Here is a 27,111-nt window from a genome sequence, read left to right on the forward strand (position 1 = left end):
TGACACCAATGAATGTTGCACTCTTCCTGCCTTATTCCCTATGAACGCTAAGCACAACACCCATGAAACTGAAGAGCTCGAGTCACAGTAATTTTAGCTGTACTGAACCATAATTACATTTTCAAGCAGTCTCTCTACTGAAGGCATTGTAGAAAAAAATTACAAAAAAGCATGCAGAAATCACATCCTGGCTTTCCACCCAAAAAAACAAATTTCCTTTTCCATGAACATACCTCAAACCCAGAATTGGAATTCTGGTCTACCAGCCACGACAGAGACTAGCCTGCATTCTGTATGGAAATACATCTGCCTGCATGTATTGAGGATATTATGAATTAACTTCTTCCTTGAAAAAGAACATCTCTTAAGACTACATGCTATGCATCTTTAATTTACTGTCAATAAGAAGTTTGAACAAATCTGCAATACATACACACAACCCTACCATAGATAATGAATTAAGGCAAGGGCTATAAACAGGAAATAACCACAATACTGTTTATAGCTGCTTACGAAACAAGTCTGGCTATTTGAGTTTTGCACACAGCCTAACAATACTGCAGTATGGTAAACTTCAGAGAATCATTCAGAACAAAATCACCAGCTATCTGCATTTAAAGCAGTTTCAATTACGAACAATTTCTTTGTTAGAAGACACGCTTTCAAAAACTTACATTTTTTGTTTTTCTTGTAATTTAATACTTCGGGCCCCAGTTTTAGAATTCACAAAATCACCAAATCATTTATGATGAAAAAGATTAGAGAACATGTGGCTTGGTCAAGAATCGCATACACCACAACATAATGAGACAGAATAATTTTGAATAGACCAACTAATCTTCTAACAAACCCAAGCATGCTTTCAGTGCAGTTATAAGCTACTGCTACAGTACTTTACACAACTGCCTGTTACCTTTAATCAAATGCTGAAAGTTGTCCCAACATTCTAACAATTTACAAATGTATATACACATCAGAAATCCAAGTGTATTATTAATCCAAAGGAATACAAAATACTGTTTTATGGAAATGACTGAACAGAGGTGTAAAATCTATTGCACAACCTAAAAGGTCATTAATTGGAAAATCCTGAGCTAATGTGCTATTACCAAACAATTCAGGCACTTTTTTTTTTCTTTTTTATTATTACATTAGCAATAAACTTTCAACATATAAACCTCTGCGTATAACAACTCAAGTTCCATCTGTAACATCATGCTTAGAGAAAAAGTGTTCAATAAATAAGACCCCCTTCAATGACTTCCTTACTTGAGACTGGTATGCACACAGAACTAAAGGTACATATTATGATGTTTCAATTGAATACTGTACTTTAAAAGCAATTATTAAAACTGTAAAAAAGTTCTGCAGCATTCAAAATAAAGTTATTTTTTAATCAAGAAAGTTACAGCGTTAGTTCCTTTATCCTTTTTTAAGTCTTGAGAAAGTTGTCAAAAACTGAACAGATGCTCCCTTTGCTGTGTTATCTGTTTCAATTTCAGGATCTTCGCTCATTTCAGGTTTCTGTTCCAATATTTAGATTTCCCTACACAGAGAAAAGAAGAAAATCATTACTGTCAGTTGTAATAGCAGAAAAACCCTCCCAGCCTTCCAAAGTGCTGCATGTAAAACACACAGTTCTTTCCGTTATGGACTCAAACAGCACAACTATAAAGAGTGTACCTTAAAAGATACATAAGCAGCATTATTATTTCAAATGAAATAAAGTGAAATAAAGATGTTCAGACCTGTTTAATAGATCTTAAGTTTTATCATTACAATAGGCAAAATACTACAATTTCAGGAACAGTTTTCGGTTTTTAGGAATCAGCCAACCAGCAAACAGTATGCTGTCAAGAAAATGGTTGTCATACTTATTCTTAAGGATTTCTTTTACTTTAACTCAGACACACTCCAATTCATCAGGCGTAAAAAAACCCCATAAAATTCAGAAGTCACTGATGAATCTCTGATTCAGTATCTAGTAGCCAGAATGCTTCAAGTATGCTTTATAGGCTCCAGACAAGAATCTTAACAGCCAATTATAGAAGAACACTGGAAATTATTGGAAATAGCTCACAACAACAAAACTGTAACATTGCTATATCCATTTTACAAGGTCATAATTGAGGGGGGCTATCTTTCTCCTTCTATTTTCCACTAATTCAAATTCAATTTAGCTTTCAAAGATAATACTTCTCAGAGCCCTTGCAAATATCAGAGACGTCTGCCCAAATACTTCAGTAACAAGTGATCTCTTTACCTTGTTTCAAGTGCTTGGCTTTCTTTCTGATGGTTGGGGTTTTTTTTCAAAGTTTGTTTTTTACATGTGTGTTTCCTTAAGGGGTTTTGGGGGCTTTTTCTTCTGCCCACTGGGCTGTAAACTTGAGGAAATTTGCAAACAGCCATAAGAACCTTTGCTTTAAAGTGCTTCTGTGCTCCAAGAGCTAAAGTCTAATCCCACTACAAATGCTTATTTATTCAAGTGTATTTACTTGTAGCTGGATGGACACAGAATTAGAAAACAAAAACTCACACAGAGCACAGAACTGCAAGGGGCTGTGTAGGTCATATAATCCAATTCCCTGATGTCACAAGTAACTTCATACTACTTTGGTCAATTCCAATAAAGGATTTATTATGTTTTAACTAGTGATCCTCAAAAAAGCTGCAACATTTTATATGGTTCAAAAGTTCTCCTGCAGGACAAGATTATTGTTGGCCCATACACTCTGCAAATCAAAGTTTAAGCTTATCAAACCATTTTACACAAGACATTATATTGTGCAGGAAGTTTTGTTCAGAGCAGCACCCCAGTGAATACTTTAAAGCACATAATTATGGTAACATAGCAAAAAAGGAGAAGAACACAGATGTATTAAAAATTATTAATATCCTTCTCTTAGATGTAACAGGACAGAATATTTTGTTCCACAAAAGGACAATTTCTGGTCCTGTCAGTAGAAGAGAGATCAGCTGAGCTCTAAGAAAAAATACTGAAAACAGAAGCAACCACAGAATCTCAGAGAGCAGCTTTGATTTGTAGTTACACAAAGCAAGTTTCAGCAAGTTTCCATAGAATAAACAGGAGGGCACAGTCCAGTTTGCCAGTGAAGTACAAAGAGCCAATATCCCAGAAAATCCCATCCAAGTCATTCCATGGAGATTTAAAAATCGAAATGGATCTTATGAATATGCATATTTTACAAATGGCTTAGCGAAAAATAAATTAATCCAACTTACCTTTTCTTTCCTCAAAAATCCATCTCTGAATTTATTAGTGGCAAATCCCCTTACACCAACAGAACGTAACCGCTGGTACTTAGCCTGAATATACAAACCCTTCTGCACTAAGCCTGATTTATAATGGGCTTGCAAGCGGCCATCTGCAAAGTTGCTCTGTAAGGGTGAGAGAGAGGAAGAAAAAAGTGTGCAAAATGAGGGCACTAAAACTCAGAAGTTCGTATTTACAGCTATACACATGTAAAATTTCCAGTACTCAATGACAGAAGCATGCATTTGCAAGTGCACACCCTGTTCCTTTACGTCCATGTATTATTCCTCACACCACAGGGCTCAAAGAACTGGTGTACTGCACTTGCTGTTTAAAACATCTGAAATTATCTTCCTTGTAGAAAAAGAATAAATGCATTGTACAACATTTTAACATTTTTTCTACCGTTAATGAGGCACACGCCATCAACAAAAAACTTCCAGCCAACACCTCACTGCCACTACCAAATTCAGTGATGCCAAGCCTACAGCAGGCACACATTGAGTCTGAAGTGTCACACTAACACAAGTCAGTACATATGTTTTTCCTGGAGCTTTAATGTCTGACAGTCTGAACACACAGGCATTTTCTATGCCTTTGATACCTCCACACTGGAAAACTGCAAACTAACCTAGCGTGGGACTAGGAGCAGAGGCCACAGAGGTATCAGAAGACTTAAAGGTGAAAGGCATTACAAAAACACAGAGAGGATATAGCAAGATCAACACTGATCACAGCAGCTAAAGTCTGAAAAAGATTTTCATTCCTAGGCACTCAGATCTCCAATAAAATAGGCAGTAAATATCTTTAGAGTAATAAAAACCTTATTTGTCATAATTTTCCATAGTTTTCCAGCACTGCCATTTTATGTTTTCCAACAGCCACTCTAAATTTAAACAATCAATGGGTTTTCATCTAAACCCAGAGAAAACCTTCTGCTCATATAAACTCTTCTTATCTTTTACAAACACCTTTGAAGGGTAGGAGAAAACAAAATATGTCACAGAAACAGCCCTTCTTGAGCGTGACAAAATGCCTTTGGTGAAATGTCTCCTTTTGACAGAGTAAGGATCACTTCAAGAAAAATCACATGCTCTGAGATTGCAATAAATTTAGTACCACTTCTTCCACTGTGTTTTCCACTGTGAACAATAAAGCAAGAACTGTACAGAACAGAGGTTTCTTTATGCAAATGCAGAGGTTCTGTTATTTCACAAATCATTTCACCCACCTACTTTGCAGGAGACAAATGAGAATCCAGCCCCATCATTCCCCCAGGGTTACTCTGATGGTGGACACTTGCAAGAGCCCATTCAATGCCAATCCTGGAGAGTATCAGAGTGCAGGCACAAAGAACTTCCTTGCACTAGGTTGTATTACACGGGTTTATGCCTACCACAGGGAAAACTGAAGGGCACTTTTAATGCTGGATTAATGCCCTGAACACAGCAGTAGAAGTTCCCATTTCCCCACTCCTGCTGTGGTTCCCTTGACTTCAGTGGCTAGAAAGGAGGCCTTGGTGGTCTGCCACTGCGATTGTATGACAATAAACAAAGGAACAGAACAAGCAAGGGATGGGAAAAAGGAGCAAGGTATTGAAAATTGCCTTATAAACAGCTTAGGCATTTCAATCAAGCATCTACATGTTCTTTAAGTGGGGAGGGAAGGACACAGCAGTAATATTAACGTAGAACAGCATCAGTTGCAGACAAAGCTAACAGATTATATACGCATTTGGCAAATAGGCACCTCAGTCACACACAGCTTACAGCAAAACAAGATAATCTAAAGTATGTGGAAAACATCATTAACTTCGGGTCTAGAAATAAGAAGAGTCTGCTGAAGTGACATCCAGGTTTACATTAGGACTGTTATAAATAATGCTAATGACAATCCCTAGGAGCCCGAAGCTCTAAAATAAAGGTATATGAGCAAATATATACAGCTGCACTGAGTGTGGCAGGGATGGAGTCGATTTTCTTCACAGCAGCAGGCATGGTGCTGAGTTTTGGGTTTGTGACTAAAACTGCACTGGTACCACACCAGTGTTTTGGCTATTGCTCAGCAGTACCTGCACAGCAGCAACACTTTCTCCTCTTCCCTTACTCTGCTGCTCAGCAAGGACACCAGGGTGGGCAAGAAGCTAGGAGGGGACACAGCCAGGACAGGCGGCCCAAGCTGAGCACAGGGATGTCATACACCATATGATTTCCTGTGCAACAGAAACTGAGGGAAGGGGGTTTGGAGCAAGGAGCCATTGCTTGGGGACCAGCTGGGCATCAGTCACCTTGTGACAGGTAGTGAGTGACTGCTTTTGCATGACTTTTTTCTTCACTGTCTTCAGTCTTTTAAAACTGTCCTCATCTCAACTCATGAGCTCTCTCACTTTTGCTCTCCACATTTCCCATCCCATCCTGCTGGGAGAGGAAGGGAGCTGGGGGGAGGGTGCCAGCAGCTGTGTGGTGCTGTGCTGCTGGCAGGGGTGAGCCCGTCACAGCCAATAATACACTGAGCTTTTTGAAAGCAGTGAATGCAGTTTAGTTTTAAAGATCACTTTAAAGATCACTTTGCATTTACTTGCTTAAAGGCTAACTTAGTGATTCATGATAAAGGGTCATTACAAAAAAGACCTTTTAAGTTTTGTAAGACTTCTCCAGATCCTTTATAAGGTATTTTAGAACAGCAGTTTTTTCTTTCCCCAAACAGTCTAACATAGTGCAAACCATATGTTTTTTTTAAATACTCTGAGTAGTCATCACTTTTTGCTTATTAAATTTAAATGCCCCTATTTTATATATCAAAAAAAAATTGTGTGGAGCTTGATTTTTTGGGAGGTGGAGAGAGGGGAAGGCAGAGAATGGAATTCTATATGGGTTTTTTGGTGAGGTTTTTGTTTCTCTGTATGTTGCTGTTCTTTTAAATAATCAGCCAAGAAAGTCCTGAGTGTAGAAGAGAGTCAGGTCACCTCTATTTCCTCAACAGCACAGCAAGAAAACTGTTGTGCAAAAGTAAATGTAGAAATTTTTAAATGTAAAAATTTAAAGAAATTAAGTCAAATCAACACCACAGTTTCCACGGCAATGATAAAGCACTATATACATAGGCAAACTGCAATACAAGTGCATATGCCATTTTCCCTATAAATATTAAAGCAGCATGGGACAGATCACTGGGTGCTGCAATATTCATATATACGTCAGGTGACAACTTAAATGGACACTTTTCTGCTTGTAGAATCAGCAGAGCTGCAGAATGATGTAAATGAAAGGAGCATCAACCACCAACACTGCCTCAGGGATCCAGCAGCCAGTGCTAGATCCCTCCATCACCTGGAGGCTGACAATCCAGAGGGGATACAGCATAACAGGCTACAATCTTCTTAGCTGTTGAAATAGTTGTATCAGGCTTTGAACACTTTGAACTTTTTAAATTAGAAAAATACCTTCTCCAGCAGAATAAAGACAGCAGTTTTTGTTGGTGCTACCTCAGCTTTCTGACTAAGGTTGGCTGGCAAAGCACACTTGAATTGGAGAAAGTCTTTTTATCCAACAGCTCTTATGTTTGGGGTGCGGTGGGGGGGAAGAAGAGTTAAAAATCCCACAACCTACATCTATACTTCCCTACCTTTTAAAGTTTCATCCAAAAATGACAGCTAATTAGCCATTAAAATTCTATTTCACTATCTACAAAACAGAAAAGGTAAAACTATCTATTCTGTGTGTTACTTTACTCTTAAGAATGCATGTTAAAAATGTAGGGGCAAATTCAAGGTAGAAAATTAGTGCAAAGTTGTTTTAGATTTGACTTATACTTTTCTCACATCAGCAACTCTACCTGGACCCACGCACAGCACGCCACTGTCAGCAGAAAAGGAAATGTTTTGTTTTTCTGCTGAACCCAGGATACATTTTACAGTTAAAAGGCATTAGTTAGCTACTGCTCTACCTCAGAAAGAAGCACAGTTGCCCATCTCTTCACACTCTTGAGGCCCCAAGAATAAAAACCTCACTTCTTTCAATTTTTTTTAATGCATAGCTAGCAGTATGCAGGGTATTCACAAAACATTATTTCCCCAGAAATCCCTCCATGAGCGGGTTAATGAAATAACAGTAATATAGTTTTGAAAGTAACACAACTCTCATCTTCAAGTCTTTGGAAAAAGCTCAGGCTTCTGTCACATGAAGGAAAAAAGCTCAGCAGCTTGGGTTTTGGATGGATGAGTTTTCTAGTCATTGTGCAATTCCTGCATTTCTTATTCCTGACTCTGCATTAACCTATTCATTTCAGCTGCCTGCATACAACAGTGGACAACCCTGCTCAATCCACTGCCAGCCCTCTCACCTACTAAAAGCTAAGCTTCCCATTATTCCAACAGAAACAATTAGGCTTTGATGACACTATTTTTCATGGCATTTAATACCTTCGAAAGTGTCTCCTGTTATGAAACTCGACAGGTTCAACCACCATTTTACATAACAAACATCTTATAAAAGCTGATCTGTACCTTAAAGTGCCTTCTGATGGGTCCTGCATTTTCAAGGTGTCCTCTAATACATCTGTGAGGGTAAGTGTCACTTGATTTTGAAGCATAGTAAGGATTCTAGTAGGAAAACAGTTACAGCTTCATGTTATTAAATTATTCAAGAAAAAATATAAATCGTTCAGGTTATACTAACAAATATTGCAACACATTCAGTCTTGTACTGTTTGACACAATGACACTCTTTGAAGGAACAGGAGTAACAGGAGCTTTGGACCTGCAGTCCAGGCTGGCTGAAGGGACAGCAGAGCCCACAGAAGCTAAAGATGATACAGACCATCACCCTGGAATGCCTTCCTCTTGGAGAGATCTAAGCAGCTGACAACACAATTAAGGTTCTCCATCCCTCCCTCCCAGAACAGATGCCTTGCATGTTTCAAGTAGAGCAGACAGGCTGCTACAGCAGTCAGGGCTCCCATCAGGAACGAGGGCCACAAGATTGGCTCTCTGGATCTCCTGGAAGCACACAGCCATCACCCCTTAGAGTGTAGCACAGACACACCTCCACAGCAAACAAGCAGTGTGTAGCACACTGAGGTCCTTAGAAAATGCTACTTTTAACTCCTTGTTTCAAGGGAGCATTTGAGAATTGCTTGCCTGCCACACAAGCACAATTTCAAAAGCAAGTTACACAGACAACTAGTATTGAAATTATTGTGTCAACACGCTGAACAGCTGCAATCAAACAGCTGTGGTAGCCTAAAACAGAGCACTCCCTCAGCCACTGACCTACCTGCACACTTTGGCTCTTTTCCAACTTTCCCTAAGACATCTACTTCTTGAGGATGCCATTCTCATCCATCATTGCATATGATCACCAATATTTACAGCAGTATTGGCATATACTTGCATATACTACACTGAAATCCTCTATGCAGACAGAACAAACATGCTAATGAACTCTAAGCAATTAAATAAATTTGTTTATGATCCATTCTTGAATAATCACAGAAGCATTCCAATGCTGTTGAAATCTCTTTTAATAAAGAAAATTTCATCAGCTTGAAATACATTTTAAAAAGAACCTAAGGAGAGAACTCCCCTGAAATATTTCATAAATTCTAACCTTTAACAACAAATACAAATGCATGCTTTGCTGTTCCCAGAATTTCTGTCCTCTAACAACTACCAAACCTTTCAGGTAAAACTGCTAATAATGATGTGGGGAGAGAGGGGGCTATAAATGGAATGATGTTAGAATCCAAGATAGCTAACTCAAATCCTAGTTAAAAGTTTTCTTTTTTAGACTATGTTATTGCCTACAAGTCAACTATTCAGCTTCTTGCAATGCCTTGACAAGAAAGGATTCAGAGAACAAAAAGAGAGGAAGAAAAATTTTATGAAGTGAGATCAAAATGGCTTTTTGCAAGAAAGATAGGAATTTCCCAGTTCCCTTCTTATTCTAAGAAAATAAAGACACGCCACAAAATCAAATTAACTTTCTACATACAATACAATTAAATCAGGAAGCTCCTAGCTGAAGTACACTCTTCCTTTAAGCTGGGAATCCAGCAAGATGAAAAAAAAAATTAGAAACATTTCCCATTATAGTTCAAAATAAACCCCTAGGAATTAAAATAAAGCTTGCCTTAATTAACTCTGGATACAGCCCTCCCCATCCCTACCTTCCTTAAGATTGAAGTACCTTCACAGAAATATTAACATTAGAACTACTTGATGCAAAGGTACAGCAAACTACTTTTTAGGAAGTTGGAAGTTGTTAAACCAGAGGCTTAAAAAAAAAAAAAAGAAAGAAAAAACAAAAAAAAAAAAAAAAGGAAGAGGGGGAATAGAGAATATACATGTGTACTTGTTCAGATTTTCTACTTCACTCTTTAGCTAGCCTCCTTTTGTCAGTAGGGTACAAAACTAAATGGACAAATCTTCCAACCAAGCTTAGATACACAACTGCACCTTTCAGGCCTAAGTTTTTCTCAAGTTTAAGCTCAACCTCCAATTATTGAATATTAACATCACAAATATATAATATTGATTACTTAACTACAGGTTTTTATTTTTCTACTTGTCTGCAAACCAGCTTCTGAAAGGCTGTCCATTAAGAGCCATTCTGTCTTTAGGATGCCTTGCATTTTTAATACCTGTGCTTTCACACCTACCGTTGTTCCAAAGGAATTACTCCTTACTGCAGAGGACTTCCTAAAAGCTGCATGTTTATAGTTCACTATTAAATATGAAAATGCAATCTTTCTGAATCTTCACCACATTTAGAAATAACTCGGGTGTCTTTTTCAAAGCAACCTCCTTTTTATTTGCAATTACAGTATTACTGTGGTGGGTTGACCTTGGCTGGATACCAGGTACCCACAGCAGCTCTATCATTCTCCTCCTCAGCAGGGCTGGGAGGGAGAAAATAAAATATAAAAACCACATGGGTCAAGAAAAATGCAGCTTAACAAAGCAAAAGCAAAGACTGCACATAGAAGCAAAGGAAAATGTAAGATTTTTCCTCTACTTCCCACCAGCAGGCAATGTGCAGCCAATTCCCAGGAAGCCAGGTTTCAGTGCACAGTGGTTGCTCCAGAAGACAAATGTCACCATAACCAATTACCTCCCACACTCTCCTTCCTTTCTCTGAGCTTTTATTATTATCATTTCCTTTCTCTTGGCTGAGCAGAGGAGGTCGTATGGTCAGTTTGGGTCAGCTGTCCTGGCTATGTCCCCTCCCAAGATCTTGCCCAGGCCCAGCCTAGTGGGTGTGTTGTGGAAAGCAGGAGAGGCACTCTGGAGCCCTGCCCAGCAGCAGCAAAGCCTGCTGTGTGACCAGCACCTTCCCGGCCACCACTGCAAAGCACAGCCCTGGGAGGGCTGCTATGGGAAAATGAACTCAGCTCAGCCAGAGCCAATGCAGTTACTCACTGAGCCGCTGCTACCTGCTTCGGGAGACTTGAATCTTAGTCTTGAGTAAGTAATGTTTTTTACCATTAAAAACTTGCATTCCTTTACACTGAAAGAGGCACTTTTGTATCTGCAAAGCAGCTACATTTGAGAGTTGACTACACGAAGCTACTTTTGATGGGCTGTGGTTGTGATATTTTGTGAAAATCCCTTTGCTAGGATTTTCTTCTCCTGAGAAGCTGAAGGGCCTCAGCTTCAAGTGTAAATAATTTGTTATCTGCTGCTGTGGGATGCAGCAGGTGCTTCCTCCATTGGTCAGTGTGGGATGTTTCTGCTTGGTGGCCAATCCAGGAGGCAGCAGCTCTCGGACTCTCTGGGAGTCACAGAACTTTGTTATTCATTCCTTGCTATTCCTGTCTCGCCTTCTGATGAATCTTTCTCTCTGTTCTTTGTAGTATAGTTATAGTGTGGTCTTTTTAATGTAATATATATCATAATATAATAAACCAGCCTTCTGAAATGGAGTCAAGACCTCTCCTTCCCTTCACCAAGTCCAGACTGCCCAGAAGACCCACGGTAATAAATGGTGACCACAGACGTGGCAATAATGGGCCTCAGAACTAAGTTTCATGGGCTCCTGGAAGCCCCTCCATAGGGTATTAGTTACAGTGCATAAAGAATGACAGCTTATGTTAGTCTCCTCCTTATTTTGCAGCCCTCAGAAAAAAAAATTTTAAAAAAAGTGGTTCAGAATTATACTGCACATATTAAAAAAGCTTTTCTGGTCTCACCAGTTCCCCAGGTTAAACAAGCAGAAACACCTGGAACTGATTACAATTCTTTAGAAGGAACTTTCCACAGAAGACAAATTTATTTCTACTACACCTAATATTATTGTCTTGCCCACTTCAGTATTGAAGTGCACTGCAGAAAGATAGCCCAAAAGAGTAATTGTCCAAAACTAGGTTTCATAAATGCAATATTCAAGAGATGCGACATTCCATTGTTTAACATTTCATCCCCAGGAACATTTTCCAGATATTTCTTATTATTTCTGTGATTTGCTCCTCATTTTTATTTTAAATAAAGTGCTTTTCAGAACTTTTATCATAATGAAGAGAAAAGAAACACTCTTTCAGTAACAATACCACCCACACAAGATTCAGGCCTTCCCTTTGTACCACTGACAACTAGAATGCAGGAGAGTATTCTTTTTCTCAAACTACTTAACATTAACTCAGATTATCTGCTCAATAACAAGGCGTTCTATTTTATAATTTAGGTAATTGCACCATTATGTGGAAGAAATGTGATATTAGACACAAATTTCTTTTATTAACAGAAAAGGAGTGGTATCAAAGTGGTTTTAGCTCAGATGTACTAATCTCTGCTTCAAAAATACCTGAGGAAGTACTCTTGCTCTAGAACTGTGAAATTATGAGTAGTTGTATTATTGAGCACAGATAGAAGATAAAAAAGCCTCACTCAAAATTTAAAAGGGCAAGACATCACAAATTGTTAAATTTACATCAGCATAGACAAGGAAGCAAAATATCAATTATACATCAACAGTGCAGGAGCTACTATTTCTACATTTAGGCTTACCAGATGAGGTCTCCCAATAAATTTCCTGAAAGGTGGTTTAATGAACCTCATAGGCTTTTGGAAACCATCAACTTGAGATGTCTGTAACTTGGAAAGACTGCAGCTTTGCTGGTTCCTGACGGATGAGAGAGAGAGTGAGAACAATTAATATCTAAAGCCACAACATATCAACACCCTGTATTTTAAAATAGCCTATTCTAGCATCTGTATCACCAATGCAAAAAATGAGTAAATTTTCCAAGGACAATCAACAGATTGCTAGTCCAAGCTCAAGCTGCACAGAATTCCAGAGTGATGTGTGCTCTCCTCCCAAGGGCAAAGGAGCAGGGCGCTGCCCCGCGCCCCGCGGCTCGGCAGCGGCCGGGCTCCCCCGCTCCGCCCGCGGCGGGCGCTGCTGCCCTCCGCCGGTGGAAGCGCTCTGTGCACCCGCGCCCCGTCACACTCCGCGCAGGCTGCGCTCAACTCGCCCTTCCTCACCATTCCCCATCCCACAGAAGCTCTAGAGAGACGCCTACATCCTCCAGCTTCATCCTCAGCAAGCAGCTGATTCCGGCTTTGGGCTTTCTCTTGCTTGTTTTTATCGTTTTGTTGTTTCTTTTATTTACCAAGAATATTGCTAATACAGATGCATCCGCAAGTTTCTAAATAAAATATTTACCATTAAAAGTAACCGCCAGAAGTCAGAATTTGTATTTCACAAAACACATAGAAACGGTTTTCATAGCTGCAAAATAAGTTAAGGAAAAAAACAGCACACTTGATAAGCTCAGAGACACTGCCAGTATCTCATGTGAGCTATTAAAGCCTCTCAACCTCAGGAAAATTCTGCACATCATTCATGCCATTACTGCCCTCAGCCTGCATTCCCCTGACAGTGGAACCCCTGACAACAAACTCCAGGAAATCCACACTTGGTAGGGAAATTTACACTTCTCAGAATAGATAAGCAGGACCATGACTGGGGAAGTGTGCTGGGGGAAATGAATCAAGTCCAGAGATTTTTTCCTCCACTTGTTAACCTAAACTTTTTTTGTTTCAAGAATCTCAAATACGAGAAATTTCTTCTACAGCTTTTTAAGTCTGTTTTTCCAAATGTGTGTATTGCCATCAGTTGCCATTGCAGACTGCATTCAAAATACGAGGAACAGCACACGAAGAACAATCTGCATAAGAAACTATGACTACTGTGTGGATACATTCTATTACACTCTGGAAATTGATTAATCAACATTTCTATTAACAGTCCCTCTCTCTAATCAATCGACCTCACAACATCAAAAGTGAAACAGGATGACTGAGGTTAGCAAACACCTTTGGGGCAAAAACCTTTAACAAACCTGTTGGAGGAATCCATAGGAGTAAAACGCTATTCCAAAAATCTAAGTTTTCAAACTCTCCAAAAATCAGAAAAATTCCAATTATTTGCTGATATTCCACATTTTATTACCAAACCAGTAGGGCAACAAAACAATACATTCATCCTAGAATGGTTTTACAGAACTGCAAAATACCATGAGAATGCTGTTACGTGGCACACTGAAGTTTAAAAATCTTAAACTTTTTCGAACTTTGTCCTCTCTTCTCATTCAGTGCTACAATTTGTGCTTGCTTTTCATTTTTACCCACTGCAGTTTAACCTCTTTCAAGGTAACAACCCATTACAGAGTAGTTTGCAATCTATGTCAGCTGGATTTCAGCCCCAGTCAAACTTACAAGGCCTAACTGTGGAAAATCACCACAAATGTGATTGTAACTGTTCAAGGGCCCTAAAATGAACACATAAGGGAACTATAGGCTTGGGCCAACAAGATTATTTGCTCATTACCTTGGAGTTACACCATCTACATGAAACACTCTCTCATCTTCATTCTTCAATCTCTCTTTTCTTCTCCTTTCTATATCATACCGTAGATCATTTGGATCTTCTAACATTCTTATAATGTTCTAGTTAAAAGGAAGGGTTGAAGCCAAGTTAGCTGCTAAGAACTGAACACCAACCTGCTTCTGTCCTTCAGGGGCAGCACCCTGTAGATAACCTGTTAACATAGCTCAGCTGTCTGCTGAACATAGGACAGGTTCACATCAACCCAAGGATCCAAAGTCCAAAGCAATAAAAAGTGGTCCTAAGCAATTATCCTTCCTTGCACCATCTGCCTTTTTACAAGTCTCCAAACAACAGTGAACAGAGCACTGGAATTCTGCATGGAGTTGCCAAGGCAGAAATATTCATGTAAGTTTCAGTAAATCTTAAGTTCTACTATCCTTAGTCAAGGAGAATTTTCATGTACCTGTACTATAGAAAAGGAATGGTAACTAATCATAGCAAGCAGAGCTTTGAAGGGGGAGATAGAAAATCTTATGACCCCAGATGAAAGCATGGGATAAAACAGTATTCTGAGGAATTATGTGGATTTTCAGTCACTGTAACATTAGCATAGAAGAAACTTTAAGGCTTTTTGTAACCTCAGAGGAAAACCAAGAACCACACATCAACAGGGACTCAGTATTCACATTATTTAAAAACAGACAGGGGTCCAAGCAGCAGGAATAATCACACTCCAGCTACTCAGGAGAACACATCTGCATTTTACTGCTCAGTGAACACAGTACACTTGCATCACTGTGTGTAAATATGCTTCGGTGTGCATTTTTTCAAAATACTCAGAATTACTGCTGGTCTTCACAGCATGTAAAAATGATGTCCAATAGCAAGGGGAAAACATTGCTTACATGTATAATGTATCTATAATAATAAGTTACTGCTTGCCAAAAAAGTGAAGCAATCGAGGTACCTGGGGAGATTCAGATGGCACAGTTCGTTTGTTCTGAAGTTCTGCTAGAGACATGTCAATCCTCCTGGAACACAAAAATACTGTATAAAAACAAATGCCATCACTACAAAAGCAAAAGCATTCCCGACCAGGCTATAGAACATGTTAAAGATACAGGCAGGTAAAAATAACAAATAAAAACTTCACTCTCTGTAAAGTCTACTGAAGATTAATTACCTCAATGAATATAAATTAGGACAAAAAGTTCAAGAATTACCTGTGAATTTCTGGATCCAGATGCATTTTAACTTCATTTTTATTTGCACTTGATTTATCCTGAATTTTTGAGAACCGTTCATGTAGAGTTATGTCAGAAGATGCAAAATAATTAGCTGTGAAGAGACATTAAATACAACAGTGTTATTTGTGGTATTTGAAATTCACAGTGGGAAAGTATTTTGAAGTATTAACTCTTAAGGATACTATGACAACTCCTTTGAAATTAAATTTCAAACTATTTCCACTTGCAGTTTAATATTCACAAATGAAAGATTAGGCCAGCCCAACTTAGACAACCTTATTTGATAAGATTAAATTCGATTGTCCACTCTACAATGGTTAGTACTCAAATTACTTGAATCTATATATAAAGATACACAGATTCAACACTGAGCATGATGCAGCTGCCTAAACACTAATCTGAAAATTTGAAGGAACTATATATAACTAGAGAGCTGTGATTACAGCAAAGCTCCCTTAATACCTGTCATGTTTTCTAAACAAGCAGGTTACTCTCCCATACTAGAATAAAATCTTCTTTAATCTCCACAATATGCCTCAGTTATGGCCTGAGACCTTCCTGCAGTCATCCTCCACCCAACTACTTTAAACCCTCAACCCACATTTTCCTTAAGCAAAAGGAAGCAAAATACAAACAAAGCCAATGGCAAACACCTGAGACTTACAGGGACCTCATATCTAAACCACCAGCTTTGGGTTGTAACCTACATTTGAATTACATCATGCATATATATTAATATATACATAAACACATACATATACTCCAAATACTACAGCCACCTTTAACTTGATGAATAATTGTGATTATTTCCTGAGTAAATTCTTTTGATGGGTCGTTTTCAACGTTTCGTGTTACAGATTCCATGTGCTTAAACACTGGATGAAAATTTTCATTTTTTCTGCCAACAGCAACCAGATCATGGGACATCTGTCTCTCTGTAGTGTGACAAGAAGCAGTCCTAGAATAAAAAAATGTGTCATTTATTTTAAAGCAAATATCTAAATCTGAAAACTTGATATAGAAAAGTAGAACAAAACGAATTAAGAAGTTCATTTCATGAATAAATGGGATTAAAAGCAAAAATCTCATTTTGTTCCTTTTTTTGATTAAAAAAATAGTAAGGCCATAAGGAAGAAAATCTATAATAAAATATGAAGAGATAATTTCACTCCCAGGAATCTTTGTTTCTGTGAAGTATGCAATAGAAAATTTGTGTATTTTAAATTTAATTCAACTAGATTATCAAATCTAGATAAAATTAAGATCTTGATAGACTCCTTTAAAATAATTCTGAAAGGCAGTTATGCCTGTGTCTTGTTTATAAGGAGCTACCAGGCAATTTTCAAGAACAGTCAGAGACAAGAAAAAGTCTTTAGGAACTGAATCATCACTTCAGTCTGGTGAAACAGCAGTGAAACTGCTTCAGTAGCAGTGTGTGAACTCAAGAACGTGCTTACCATCTTTTTGTAAATTTTTACTCATTCTAAGTAAGTTTACACCCCAAATGGTTGCACTGCTGCTCAAAAATTATTTTGACAAGAAAGCCAACACTTCAACAACCATACTGTTCTTGCTGCGAGGAAAATGCTTGTCATTCTAAAATATAAATTAAGGACACTAAGAGGTCAGGAAAAAGATTTTAGGATGAAGACTTTTAATTGTTCATTCTGCAAAGTGATTATGTGCCTGGCCACACTGTATTAGAAGCATATGATACTAGAATTCCATACAAAAATTGCATCAAAAACAGCCTCTAGCAGATGCCAGAAATAATCTATTTTCCCCTAGCAAACTGGGAATAAATGCATGCAAGAAGGAATCCAAGCAACGTCAGGTTTAGATATTTGAATTATCTACCTGCTCCCCAGGTTTATAAAGAAACTATTTTTCTTAGCTGAGTCATTTCAAGTCAGGTGTTTCTTAAATGCCTAAAGTAATAAGAATATTCCAAGTCATCAGCTTCCATAAAATTAATGTTCTTATATTTGAAAAAATAAATTATTTAGCACTTTTGGCTGCAGAAGCAAACTGTCCATACATTAAATTAGCTGTAATCAATACAGTAGTTTCTTTGGTCTGCAAACAACTACCATGTCCATTGTCCATGACCTTCAAAAACAGCAGCAAGAGTCTCCTAGATAGAGGAATCATCCTATGGGTTTGCAGCAAAACCCAACAATTTCCTTACATTATCATTCAGGAAGTCAAATCCTCATCCTAGCCCAACTGTGGGTTATGGGCATTACTCCACCTCCCTTTCCTCAGTCTTTAGTATTAGCCCCTTACATGCAGTAACTTGTCTTTGTAACTCTCCACTGTATTACATATCTTTTTAAATAGTGCAAGGAGAAGAAAATTTATATAGATGTTTTATTTGGGACAAGAGGCAAAATACCTTTCAAATGAAGGCGGATCATTTTGGAAAGGAAGGTAATCTCTTCTAAAATCCATTACTACCAATATAAGATATTCTGGCCCGCAACAGCATGACAATAAACCAGAAAACCCTGCAAGAATCTATCAAAACCAAGCTGCTTACTCTCTACCGTGTATTTATCATGTAAAATTTTATAATACTGCCACTTTTTCTTCCATTGCAGCCAGCACTGGGAATGCTGAATGCAAACACAAGTATTACACAGAAGACATTTGTAAGCAGACTCTACTGCTTTTTAGTTCTGACGCCTCAACAGGTTGCCACTTTGTTACAACAATAAATGACAACTCAGAGATCTCTCATTTTTGGCAGTTTTACTGAACTTGAGATCTTGAACATCTGAATATGTGCTTGAAATTTATGCATTTAAAGGTTAGCTGATTTTTAGAAAAAAAGAAGGGAAGATAGTTTTTTAAAATGCCATCATATTTCAGATGAAAGCACAGGAGTACGCTTATCTGCATTTGGGTTTTGGTCTGTTGAGGGTTTTGCTTTTAAATAAAAATAACACACTGACTTATCACAACCAACTTCTAACTACAGGTTTCTAACTACAGTAAATATCTACTCTCTCCATCTCCTACATCTCCATAAAATGTTGGTTTTTGTTGGTTGGTTGTATTTGTGTATTTTAATAGAGGTTTAATAATTAACTTGCCCAGACAGTGGAAAGTTACCATTTTAGAAAAAATAAAACTAAAAAGGTACCATCATAGTTCGTCCTGGTTACCTCCTAAAAAAAACACGCTTCCCTCCAATATTCATAAACTGTAAAGAGACAGGAAGAAAGCAGAGGTGAAAAAAAACCAGTACCTGTACTTGGTCACCATTTTCTTCATATCCACTTTGACTGTGAGATGTTCTCTCATACAGTTGGCCTCTGACATTTTCACATCTGAAACAGTATGACCTGCATCACGCTGGCTATTGGAGGAATCTACGTTTTTCCTCAATTCCCCATCTTTCCTCACTCTTTCGTTCAGTTTGTTTTTAAAAGACCTCAGCTCAACCTCTGTTTTGGAAGAGTTAACGCAAGCATTGCAGCCCTTCTTTGAACTGCATTTAACGGGTTCTTCAATATGCCGTTCTTCAGACCGCCTCGCTCTGCCCCCACCGAAGTAATCCAGCTCCTTGCTGTTCCGGGCAGCCTTGGAAGAGCCGTACTTCTGCTCTTCCTGCTTCACGTACTTCTGAGCTCTGTCACCTGCAAAAGGCTTCTCCCCGTCCGGATGCCGGCGCCGTTTGTGACTGTACTCATAGGCTATCTTTGGGACAGACCCCTCCAAGTACTCCCTCTCGGCCAACCAGTGGGACTGCGCACCCGGGTATCTTTGCTCCTCCTTTTCTTGGCAGGGTGGGAAAGAACGTTCTTGCTTCCACTTGGAATTTCTCGCTACATCTCCACCGTCATACCTCTCCATTTCCTTAGCCCTTTTAGACGCGTGCCCATATTCTCTGTAATCGTGATCTTCAGGATACCTGTGTTGACATAAAGCAGTTTACACTTGCACTAGGGAAGAAAGCGAGAACTTATATGTGCAGAATGTTGGACAGCAGAATGCGTGGCAAGTTAACCCATAATCCCTCGCGCCAAGGTACAGATGTGCAGGGGCTCTTAAGAGGGAAATATTATCCTTTCATACTCTAGCCAGCAATACGATTTACTTAAAAGACAAATACTTCACTACTACCAGTCGCCCATAATTAAACTACAAAGTGGCCAACGTGTTTCAAGGTGGATATCTTCAACTATAATGAAAATAGACTTTCACTTGAGGCTTTACACCACAATACCCAGGGTTTAATTATTTTATTCCTATACCTCTTCTGTAAAGAGCTCCTTGCCGTAAATTCATCAGAAACTCTTCTGGGTGACTGACCATACTTCTCTTCATGTAACCTCTGGTGCCTCAAGTCATCTTCATGCCATTTTCTTTCAAGTTTGCATGAAGCCCCTAACGGTCTATGAAAAGGTTTCATTCCTTTTTCGCTTCCAGGGCCTTTGTAGTGATCAAACATGTATCTGTCCTCCATTTTGTGCTGGTAAAACGGACGATCATGCTCTTTATAAGGTACTTCCGAGTACTTTGGTGGTAACTGGCATCTCCTATTGCTTTCAGTCCTTTCAGATGAATGTGTTCTGTAGGGCTTATGACTGTAAGCATCTTCCATGGGAATTCTTTTCAAGTTTGGTGAAGGTGACCTACGTTCATATATTCTCTGGTGGTTATTTCCGTGAGGTGCAAACCTGGAATTGCCTTGTCCATACTTTTCATCTTCTGTTCTCCAAGGCATAGACTTTTTTGGGTCCTTACGAAAGCTTTTATATTCACAGTCATAATTCATATGAGCATGCCTTTGCCTATGGTGATCTGGAGTCCTATAAGCTGGAGATAAGGACCTAAAGCAAAAATAAAATCCTCTTTGAGTAGTTCTATAAAATTAAATCAATTTCTTAATGAGAACATCTATTTCCTAAGGAAGTAGAGTTTAGTACATAATTTAAATCAGCGTGTAAAAAAATTAACACCAAGGTATCGAAGTGGCATTTTTCTGGCTGAGTACCAGGCTTACTTTTACTCTGTTGAAAGTTTTCATAGTAAAAATACACACTTGAAATTGCAGCAAGTCAATCATTTTTGTCTCTTTCAAGTGTTTTATTTAAAACTAAAAATAATTTCATATACATGAAGCTTCCACTACATTGAGAACAACTGTTATACATATTTTCACACTTCTCAAGCATTCCCTATCTTTATTTTTCAGTGCAAAGAGAAAAAAGGAAAGGAAAAAAAATGTATAAAGAAATTTAAAAGGGTCTTCTTTACATGCCAAAACAACCTTCAAAACTGAAAGACTGAAACATTACACAATATATATAAATTGTCATACAGGTCTTCAGGCTTTTTCCTGAAGAAAAAACCAAGTTTAAGAAAGATGCTTTGGCCTTTTGGATAATTGTATGTACATGTTCACACATGTATACACACACACTTCCACACTCAGTGCAGCTTTTGCAATTAAAGATTCAATTGCATCACTCAGCTCTGCATTTTCACCTACAGTTACCAAAACAAGGGCAACCTGTTAGGAATTGTTAGCCAAAATGTCCTTAAAATAAAGAAAAAACAGCACAGGCCACTAACGAGAACCAGACATAACCCCAGACGTAACAGTCCTGTTTATATTCAAGTATTCACTGCACACACTTTACACGCTCTTTAATAAAAAACATCAAAAAACAAGTTGAAATAAGCTTCTTCATTTGTGCACATGTTGCAAATGAACAGTTTGGAACAACTATTTTTTTCCATTTCTGCAAATGAGTTCAAACTCAGAACCACAGATGCTCCTAAAACCATAATGGCTGATTTCCAACAGCACCTACACTGCGGCTGCCGTCCCACGTTGGTCTGGTTAAAGCTTGCACTTTAATGAGAGCTGGGGCTGCCCTTACTCAAATGACATTCACAGCTATCAATCTAGTGTGGACATAGGTAGAATTTCTCTTTTTAAAAACAAAAGAAACAAATAAAGAACCCCACACATTTTCCTGAGTTATCCAAACTCCCTTGGTCTTGGTTATCACAACTTAAGTCTTTTTTCAAGAGACACCCAAAATCAGAAGTAATTTCACATTCTCAAAAGCCTGCAATTGTATTCCACCCTCCTGGTTCTAGCACCTCAAATTTTCACTGCAAGTCTTAAAAATGAGGCAGGTAACTCCCAGCATGAAGTAAACTGGATGTTATTCTGGTGACAAACGTCAAAGACATGAGCGACTAGGCTAATGTCCAAGGAGAAGGGCAATGACTCCCACATTTCCACATGTTTTCACTCTGTGTTATGCTGCAAGGCACGTCTAACTGTGCTAAAGATCAGTTTACAAATCAGCCCCAAACTTCAGAAAGTCCAAGGTGTTTGAACTAGAAAACTTAAAAAAAAAAAAATTCAATTTTTTTTTTAACAGTACCTCCCTGTAGGCCAAGAAGCAAAACAAAAGTGAGTTACAGACATTCAGTGAACAAGGTGGTGCTTGAGAAAAAAATGACCTTAACTAGTCTGGAGCTTGGATTTTGTGCTTAAGATAGTTGTAAATCCCAGAATACAAAAGGTGAACAACATTCTTGCCAGACTGCAAAAGCTGAACACTTCCAGCTTAAGAGAAATTGTAATAAAACCATGAGCTGGGAAAAAATTACAGGTGTTCAGCTGTATAATAAGCTACAGATTACAAAACACACTTTACAAATTGCAAATCTGCGTGCCAATTTCTTTCTTTAATGCAAGTTTTAGGGCCTAATTATAAATCCTTACATAGAGCTACATTTCAGAACACAAGCTGTAGATATTTACCTTGGTTTCCATCGTGGTGATCTTGATCTAGATCTTGTCATCTTCTCTCATGTGTTTATCAGTTTCTCGAAGCTGTAAAAATTATATAATTTACTAGTCTGATTACAAATTGCATCAGAAAGTTGTTTTTTTTTAACAAGTGTAGTACTAGAAACTTCAAAGTTAGGGTGAGGTATAATTTTAGGATGTTTTATTTCAAAGGTAAACCTCTAATACCAATTTTAAGGCAAGCAACTTTTCTCCTCTAGTTGCTGATCTTAAAACGCAGTGTATTTTCTTTATAAAGATTTAAATATTTGACCATTGTTCCATTTTTATCTCAATTTTGTAATGCTGTCTATTCAACCTGCTGTTAAATGCTAATAAACTCACATGCAAGCTGTAGCAATGAAAACCATATTAGTATGTGTCAAATGCTGTAGATGATGGAGGGGACAAACAGACAGCTTTAAAAATAAAAATAATATTTATATAAATAGGAAGGAAAATGTTCTCATCAAGTTATATCCTGAGCTTCATATATACTGAACTTCAAATTTGTCATATACACCAAAATTCTTACATGGTTGCAGACTTCTTGTAAGCTTTTACGACTCCATCAAATCTTAACTGCTAGGTTTTCACATATTCCATCCAAATCAAACCAGGTACCAAAGATCACTTTTTTCATTGCTGTACTTCACCTGTTAATAACCTACTAACTAGACACACGCCAAATATACAATGGATGCACTGTGACAAAGTGCTGCTCCTGACTCCTGACGGCAGCTCCCAGCAACCCTTCTCATATCAGCTGAAAGAATGAAAAAAGAATGAAAAAAAAACCCCAAGGAGCTTCGTTTAAAATGTGATAAAAGAATGTACTGGCGAATAGGAATCAAATGATTGTTCATTATTTAGCAAACATAAAGGATTAAAGCAGAATGAAATGACTGGGTAACTGGTTAAAAACTGAAGTTTGGACCACATAACCATGCCTACAGATTTAGTTAGCACAAAATGCTTTAAAGGCCAGAAATATGGATGCAAAAACAAATCTATCAACAGCTCTAAAGTTAATGAACAACCAACCATTTGAAATTGAAAGAATGCACCCAGGTCAATGCCAATCTATATATGCTAAGGTATTTTCTGTAACTTTTTGTACAAACACTCAGGGAGACAGAAAACTAGTCTGAGCTAGCAAAGTATGGTGTTTCTGACACTCCCAGGGCTCAAATAATTCCTTTAACTAAATCTTTTGCTTAATGAACTGAAATTGAAAAGGGAGAAAAACACGCAAGCTTTAAGGCACTACCTGAAGTAGTGTGCACCCACATGCCTGACCCGGCGCCTCCCATCCCTCAGTCACACTGGCTGCTCAAACAAAGTATCACTCCTTGCAATACTTGACTTTTTGGTATGGTTACCTCATGGCTGAAGCAGCAGTATCTTAAGAGAAGAATATAGAGCATACCTCTGCTGCCTACCCCACAGGCAGGCATTACAAGCCACTTCCTAAACCAGAATCTGCTCATTAAGTTGCACTGTAAGCTAACCAGACATTTATTTGCAAGATGAAGCAATAGCTTAGTTCTGAAGAAAAACCACTGTAAGTTTTTTCTTTTTTCTGATCCACAATCAATCTTTTCATGTAACAAAGCACTAGGTTGTAATTGTTGTAAGGGACAGTGAAGCAAGAAGAATCCAACCACAAACTACCCCAAGGACAAGATAAAGCATTTGTTCTCTGAACTCTCAAATATGAAGTTATCACTGCCTCTTATAGCCTAAAGACATGTATCTGAGGACTGCATAGCATGACTTAACTTCAGGCACTTTGCTTACTTGAAGTCATACTAGTCAAAGTTAGATATGATGCTCCAATACCACTAGTCCTTATTTTTCAAAGAATCACAGAATCACAGAATTTCTAGGTTGGAAGAGAGACCTTTAAGATCATCGAGTCCAACCCATGTTCTAACACCTCAACTAGATCATGGCACCAAGTGCCACATCCAGCCTGTTTTTAAACACATCCAGGGATGGTGACTCCACCACCTCCCCGGGCAGATGATTCCAGTATTTGACCACTCTTTCTGTGAAAAACTTCCTCCTTAATTCCAGCCTGGATCTCCCTTGGTGCAGCTTGAGACTGTCCTCTAAGAAAAGTAATACTGTGATCAAAATAGTTTCCTATATTTCACCCATAAAAACACATCTTAGAAAACAATATTTCAGAAACAAACCAAAAAAAACCAAAACAAAACACCAACAAAACCAAAAACAACCCCAATAGTCCCTGGGTAACACATTCCAAAATGTGGTACATGTCCAACAAGCTACCATCTCTTCTGGTAAACTTTTAGAACTGACAGTGTTTTAAATGCTGGTCAAATTCCTTCTTCCTACCTTCAGTTCTGAACTTCATTCCTAATTTTACCTAAATGGGTAGGTAAACACCAAAAAGTGTACAAAAGTACCATTAAACTCCACCCAACTATCTGTACAGAACTTGATCTGCTAGACTGATAAAGCTAGAAACTGAGCACACATAACAACCAATTCCTTATTCTTTCTGAGACTGGCTAAACAATCATACCTAAAAGCGTGAGAAAGACTGTGACAGCACATCCTAGATCTTGCCTTAGGATAAGGAGGACTGCTGTAATTTCCAATGATGACATTCCTTTTGTTTAGTGGAAAGAAGTGCTCATCTAATGCACCTCCTAAAAATGACCCACGCAGTATGATTTCCTCACAGGGAAACACACCATATAAAGGCAGCACTCTCCCCCAACAAGACTCCCAGTGTGACACCAGAATTGCAAACTAATCTACACAGAATTTGTAAACATTGCTAAATCCAGGTTTAAGTCACCTCAGCTAGACCAGCAATATGGTTCCACACCAAAAGTAAGTTTTTCATAGGATGGTATCAGGTAGCAAGCCTGTCTGTAGCAGAATTATTTGAATCAAGTGATGGCCCTACAGTTTCCAAGTAAGACATCCAGGTGTTTCTGAAAAGACAGGTCGTGATGGAGCCAAGGTGCCAGGATCTGGCTGCTCTGGGCTCTGAATTAATCCAAGATGTTCTGCTGTACTTTGGGAGACACTGTCACTATGAAAATATGAAGTGTTGGAATGCATGAAATAGAAGCCTCTCTGAGTCTCTCAGAGAGAGAAAGGAATGCAGGGATTGAATTGGAACCTTTAGAGAAACTGAAATATATTAAGCCACACAGGCTTGAAGTAGGAGTCTAAGTTTTAGTTTTAGGTAAGTAGAAATATATCTTAATTGCCTTAAGAGACTGTGTTAGCTAGTAAAAAGCCCCAAAGCCTAGTTTAAAGTTCAGTAGTGATACCTTTCAAAGATTAACTTAGCTCCAGACATCACGAAAACAGAGCAGAACATGCTTACATTTTCAGACAGAACAGAGAGAAGTACGTGCCTAGATTTTGTGTAAGAACTGACACTACTTTTGCACATTAGAATTAAGCTCAGATAGGTGTAGGAAGAATGTTTTAGAATCCTGTTTTTAGCTGACTGGATGATTTATGAATAAAATCCTCCTGTACTGGGGTGGTAGTAGCTTCTGCTAGCTGCTACTGCTTCTGCTCAGAACATTGGGACTCTGTGTCAGAAAGCTTTTAGTACAGACTTTAATACTCTGAACTCCTCACCCTTGGAGGCTGATGCATTCATGCAATCAACAACTTTACAACAATCAAGAACTGCCCCTGTCTCTTTTAAAGACCCAAGACCCACGTATAACTCGACAATGAAGAGCTATTTTTTTTAACTAAGCAGCATTATTAGGTTCAGAGTGCTGCTTGTGTTTGTTATGTTACAATAAATGACTCATTGGAAGAGTTATCAGTAACTCTGCTTAGATAGTTTTTAAATATTAATGGAACTCCCACCTTTTATTTTTTTTCCCTTGACTTTTGGAACCGGACTCAGACAACTTCCCTCTTGGGAGAAATGGCCTCAAGCCTGCTACCAGCTCTCCTTTAATTCCACCCTTGGGATATTAGGGTTTTGACAAGTATAAAATTCTTTTACAAACCTGAAAGGAGCATCTTGAGACAAGTAAATCAAAAATGACCAGAAATTGTATAGGATGTGCCAACTTGAACATATGCTCTTCTAGAAAGGCTGTAGAATTTTCACAACTAGCTCTCCTGAACAGAATAATCTTCTATCTCTTAACTTTCTCCACCATGAAACAAGAAATCACAAATGACTGCAATCATCTAGCTGTACTGAAGGGAACTGCAGCTCCTTCTAATGCAAAGAGCCCCAAATTAGCAAGCACAAAACAGCCAAAACCCTGCAGGTAAGAGCACAGACTGAATAGAAGCAGTTAACTCTCCTGGAGCAGACTATAAACGTGTATTTTACATGACTTTTTGGTGCCTTCCATCATCACATGGAACAGATAATGGAAGAAATCCTACTCAGGACACACAAAGGGCAAACCAATATTGATAGTGCTCATCACCAGGGAGCTGCTCCTCAATGCCTTTCACCTACAATGAAGGAGATGCCATCCCCCACCCCTTTTGGAGGGATTGCCTCACCACCACCACAAACCTTTCAGGGGAGAGAGGGAGAAACAGGTTTCATAGGCTGGGTCCCATGGCTGACAAGAAGCCTGACACTGACACTTGCTGTAAAAACTACCCACATCACTATTCTCTCTCTCACTTCACCCAAAAAAGATAAGAAACAGTTCCAAGCTTTTCACTGACTGCATTCTAGCTGGGGATCAATCGGAAGCTGCAAGAGACACGTCCAAGTCTGTATTGCTGCAGTGTCTGTCAAGAAAGAAAAACCAAGAACTGAGACTCTCAATACCAGGACAACTATGTATTTGACAGAAATATGATCAAATTAAAAGCTCAGCTGCAATCCAGACTTCAAGTTGGGTTTTTTTCAGGTCTGGAATACAGAAGTCATTTACACCATCGTTAAATTAAAAGTATAGA

At 38.5% G+C, this 27,111-nt stretch overlaps 1 protein-coding gene across 5 annotated transcripts in view; it reads right to left on the bottom strand.

Annotated features, from left to right (window-relative positions):
- Nucleotides 1–1,368: 1,368 nt before the first annotated feature.
- The window catches only part of BCLAF3 (BCLAF1 and THRAP3 family member 3), a 29,573-nt gene continuing 3,830 nt past the window's right edge, over nucleotides 1,369–27,111 (bottom strand). For 3 of the 5 annotated variants that reach the window (XM_038140213.1, XM_038140218.1, XM_038140224.1), the window contains 11 exons: nucleotides 22,141–22,212; nucleotides 19,607–20,185; nucleotides 18,598–19,263; nucleotides 16,127–16,305; nucleotides 15,324–15,438; nucleotides 15,068–15,131; nucleotides 14,101–14,219; nucleotides 12,276–12,390; nucleotides 7,779–7,874; nucleotides 3,244–3,399; nucleotides 1,369–1,546 (listed from right to left, as the gene is read on the bottom strand). In XM_038140213.1, coding sequence (XP_037996141.1) covers nucleotides 1,517–1,546; nucleotides 3,244–3,399; nucleotides 7,779–7,874; nucleotides 12,276–12,390; nucleotides 14,101–14,219; nucleotides 15,068–15,131; nucleotides 15,324–15,438; nucleotides 16,127–16,305; nucleotides 18,598–19,263; nucleotides 19,607–20,185; nucleotides 22,141–22,181 — 2,160 coding nt within the window. In that variant the 5' untranslated portion in view covers nucleotides 22,182–22,212 and the 3' untranslated portion in view covers nucleotides 1,369–1,516. The remainder of the gene's footprint in view (nucleotides 1,547–3,243; nucleotides 3,400–7,778; nucleotides 7,875–12,275; nucleotides 12,391–14,100; nucleotides 14,220–15,067; nucleotides 15,132–15,323; nucleotides 15,439–16,126; nucleotides 16,306–18,597; nucleotides 19,264–19,606; nucleotides 20,186–22,140; nucleotides 22,213–27,111) is intronic. The other 2 variants (XM_038140234.1, XM_038140242.1) reach the window with 2 other exon arrangements.

The sequence above is a fragment of the Motacilla alba genome, chromosome 1 (assembly GCF_015832195.1).
Source record: "Motacilla alba alba isolate MOTALB_02 chromosome 1, Motacilla_alba_V1.0_pri, whole genome shotgun sequence".
NCBI classification, from domain to species: Eukaryota; Metazoa; Chordata; class Aves; order Passeriformes; family Motacillidae; genus Motacilla; species Motacilla alba.